Source organism: Quercus suber, unplaced genomic scaffold (genome assembly GCF_002906115.3).
Source record: "Quercus suber isolate HL8 unplaced genomic scaffold, Cork oak 2.0 scaffold_432, whole genome shotgun sequence".
NCBI classification, from domain to species: Eukaryota; Viridiplantae; Streptophyta; class Magnoliopsida; order Fagales; family Fagaceae; genus Quercus; species Quercus suber.
Genome location: NW_027069883.1, coordinates 307,357 through 311,527, shown reverse-complemented (window position 1 = coordinate 311,527; position 4,171 = coordinate 307,357). Strand labels below are relative to the sequence as shown.

Sequence of the window (4,171 nt, the reverse complement as noted above, 5' to 3'; positions counted from 1 at the left end):
ATCATTACTCCTTTACCTTAATGCAATTAAAAGTTAAAATGCCTGATTTTATAGAATCGGTGGTGGCCGCAAGAAAAGATCAAACGCGCCACCGGCCCAATGTTTCAGACAATGGATGAAATAAAATACATGTTAACCTTCACCACCAGGAAAATCTACAAGCATGGAAATCATAGAATGATAATGTCATGTCACTGATTTCTTCTTCTTCTTTTTTCTTAATTTAAAAAAAAAAAAATGAAATGTCATTGATTTCTAGTCCACAATAGTTGTCTAATTAATTTTACTTTAATAAATATATATAATTTTATAGAGATTAGTCTAGACACGCTTTTTGATCGGATCATTTTGATCACAAACACAAATATGATATATTAATTATTGGGGGAAAAAAAAAACGAAAACCCAAAAGAGAATTTCATCAAAATCTAAGTTGATGATACAAAAGTTTTTTTAAGAGATAATTACAACACGCTGTTAACCTCGCAACTCGAACATTTTCTCCCCTAGACCCCCAAGTACTTTGTGCACGGAGAGGTGCCAATTCAACTACAAAACCTTTGGCGATGATACAGAAGTTGGATGCCTCCATTACAAGAAAAAAAAAATAATGATCATATGGATCTAATGCCTTAAAGTAGATATGATGTGGGATTGCGAAGATCTTAAGAAACAGAACACGTCTACTTTTAGAAAATAAAAAACAAAACATGTTTGCTGATAAAAATAACCTCGAATTAACAAGGGTTTCTTGAATTCACAAGGAGAAAATGATATGGAATTCACCAGAAAAAACGTTCACAAACTTAGAAGCAAACTTAGAAGCTTATTCAAGGGCTTTGTAAAACTTGACAGACAAGAAAATATATTCTAAAATAAGTTTTAATTAATACCTAACTATAATAAAAATCATGTTTGACACCTAAAGACATTAAATGCATCTAAAAATAAGGAAATAATAACCTTAAAGCTAAACCTAAAATAACGAAAATTACAAATTAAATACTAAAATTAATAAATTACAAAAATTAAATAGTAGCTTCTGTCTTACATCAGTTCACCCCACTTGAAGCAAACTCATCCTCGAGTTCATCTTTGAGATCCGAAATCTTCCATGCCAAGCAAACAAATATTTGGAATACTTAGCCTCGTGATCTTCTTTCCATACTTGAAACTCATCAATGGAATAAACAAATCCGTTTGAATTTCTTTTTTCTTGGTTTTCATGCAATTTTAGAGATTTTACCAAATAAGAATCGACAATTGAATCAAATCTATCAATCCCAATAAAATCAATAAACTTTGGTGTGTCACTTACCACAAAAATAAAAGGATCTTAAGATTGAAAACCATATGATTTGATTTCATTGAGATCCTTGAAAAATTTCTCTTCAATTTCCTCATCAATGGTTTCTACCATCTTGACTTCAAGATCTTTCTTGATAATAGGATCTTCATTAATCTCCTCCATAATCTTGATTTTAGGTTCTTCTTCTATAACAAGGTCTTCATTATTTTCCTTAGAAATCTTTATATTTTATTCTTTGACTTTCATGTAATCTTCAAGAAAAGTATTTTTTTCAACATGTAATTCTTCTCTTAATGGTGGAATATATGGCTCTTCAAAATAATTTAAGCGTGAACTTCTAGGCCAATAATCTTATTTTGTATATGACAAAAGTTCATCACAATAGCAAGCTTCTTTTTCATTCTTGGTTATAAACGAATTTGGTCTTTACCTTGTTGAATTCTATAAAACTGTATTCATTCCTACCAACGTAAGGCATACTCATTAAATTTATATAAAACAAGTTTAACTTTTCTCTCATCTGGAATATTCTAATAGTCAAATAAATCCCTTAAATCAAATAATCAATCCAGAAAATATTCTTTATATGAATAACCATTAAGACTTGCAATTCTTTTATAAGGCTTATATGAAGTTTGCTTACCAATAGGTTGCCTATTAGTTAAATCTCCACAACAGTTATCCCTATAATTTTCATGCTCTCCAATGGTGACATCCTAACAAAGATATTTGTGAGTGCTTATTGTACATTACTTAATACTTGCTAAGTTTTCCGTCAATAGAATTGCTACTGTCTTATAAGCCACTAGATCAAAATAAGTTAAGGTTTTGATACCAATTGATGCTGGATGCAGAAGCGTCAAGAGCAAAACACATCTACTTTTAGAAAATAAGAAACAAAATATGTTTATTTCTAAAAAAAACCTCAAATCCAGGAGGATTCCTTGAATATACAAGGAGAAAATGGTCTAGAATCTATTAGAAAATAGAGAAACAAAAAGTTTGAATTTTATTAATTGAATAATTATTAAAAAAAACATTTATAGACTTGAATGCCTATTTAAGGACTTTGTAAAACTTTTTTTTTTTTTAAGAAACTAAGGCTCTGTAAAACTTGACAGGCAATAAAATATATTTTAAAATAAATCATAATTAGAACCTAATCAAATTTGACATAAAACAATATTAAAAGAACCTAAAAATAAAGAAATAATAACCATAAACTTAAAATAATGAAAATTACAAATTAAATACTAAAATTAATAAATTACAAAAATTAAATAGTAGTTGTTGTCCAACATCAAGACCTTACTTGAAAAATGTCCGAAACGGAAATTTATTTATTTTCCTTCGCAAAAAGAGTACCAGGGATAAGATTTTCAATTAGAATTGAAAAGGAAAACCTCACTATATCAGTCTTCAAGTAGCAAATTGAAGACTGATATCAGTCCCAGGGTTACGATGAACCAAAAATCCTCCACCTTTACGATTAAATGCACAGCCTGACCATGATTCCTCTCTCAGCTTCAACAACGTTTGGGACCCAGTTGTCAACAACTTCAGGTGAATAAGAAAAGTTTGCATGCTTAATTACTCGGGTTTTTGACACAGAAGGTGATGTTGCAGCTGGTCATGGTGTGTGTCTATATATATATATAGAGAGAGAGAGAGAGAGAGAGAGAGAGAGAGAGATTTGCCTTTCAGCTATGCGTTTAAATTCAATTCAACTATATGCTTTTGAATTCAAAACTCATTTATAAAAAAAATTAAAAAGCATAACGAAGAGCATATTTTCAAAAATAAAATCAGAATAACTTCAATCAAAGATAACAAAAGCCAAAACTATACACCCATCATAACTGAAGACTAAAAAACCTTGCAGTTCTTGGGTTGCATCAGCTTCCCTGACATGAAAGCAATGGTATTTGACAAAGCGAGAGAAACAACCAAATTTTCGCAGTGAACCTTAAGAGTGTCACTCCCCCAAACTTTAGCACGTCCATCTCTACCAGCCTTGAATTTAAAGTTAGCAGTAAACCTCACATTGAAAGAGATTTTGCTGTTGACGTCAATGTCACGGAATGAACTTGATCTGTAAGCGTCTCTGACTGCGAACGCAACATCGATAAACGTTTCGTTACGCGCGGACTGGTTGAAGTCAGGGATTCGGATCTCGGATATGAGCTCGGAATCGAAAAAGCTGTCGGACTTGGGATTGTACAAGAGCGTGGACTGAACGACGTTGTAGGAGATGGAATACTTTTTGTTGGGGTTGTAGATGGAGAACCGGCCGTTCCATTTTCCGGTGGCGGTGGAGCTGGAGTCGGAGTAAGAGAAGTTGGAGACGGAGAGTGAGTCGACTCGGAACTTGGGGACCTTAGGGCCGCTGATTACCACGACGAGGTCCCAGATGACGAAGCAGATTACGACCATGATGACGAGTAAGCTGACGCCGTAAAGGCAACGGGGTGACATTGCTTGGAATTCGATTACGTCGGAATTCAAGCGGAGTGTTATCAGAGTTTAGAGAGGTTTTTTCTTGGGCTTTATACAGAGGAGGCCACCGACTTTCTAATTCTTCTGATTTTTGTTGATTTTCCCCGCATTTCAACTGTCTTCAAAATTCTATATTCACAACACAGTTAATTTAATTCTTTTGAATAAAATAAAATTTTACGAGGATGGGTTCTGATGAGTAAGGTGTCAAACATTTAAGTATGTTTGACGGCTATCTAGCATTAAAGATCGGTCGCAACTCATTTGTAGCGGACAAGCCACAACGGTAAGACAGGCAATAAGAGTTGGCCATAAAGAATCTCAGGTACGTTTACTCCAACAACTAAAAATGAACCATAAATAGCA

General features: G+C 33.1%; 1 protein-coding gene across 1 annotated transcript; it reads right to left on the bottom strand.

Annotated features, from left to right (window-relative positions):
* Positions 1-3,175: 3,175 nt before the first annotated feature.
* Positions 3,176-3,784, bottom strand: LOC112026161 (uncharacterized). Its single transcript, XM_024058846.2, has one exon. It carries the CDS (start codon positions 3,782-3,784, stop codon positions 3,176-3,178), a length of 609 nt encoding a protein of 202 aa, XP_023914614.2.
* Between the last annotated feature and the right edge of the window lie 387 nt (positions 3,785-4,171).

Coding starts and splice junctions, on each gene's coding strand:
- LOC112026161 (XM_024058846.2), bottom strand. CDS start 3,784: ATGTCACCCCGTTGCCTTTACGGCGTCAGCTTACTCGTCATCATGGTC.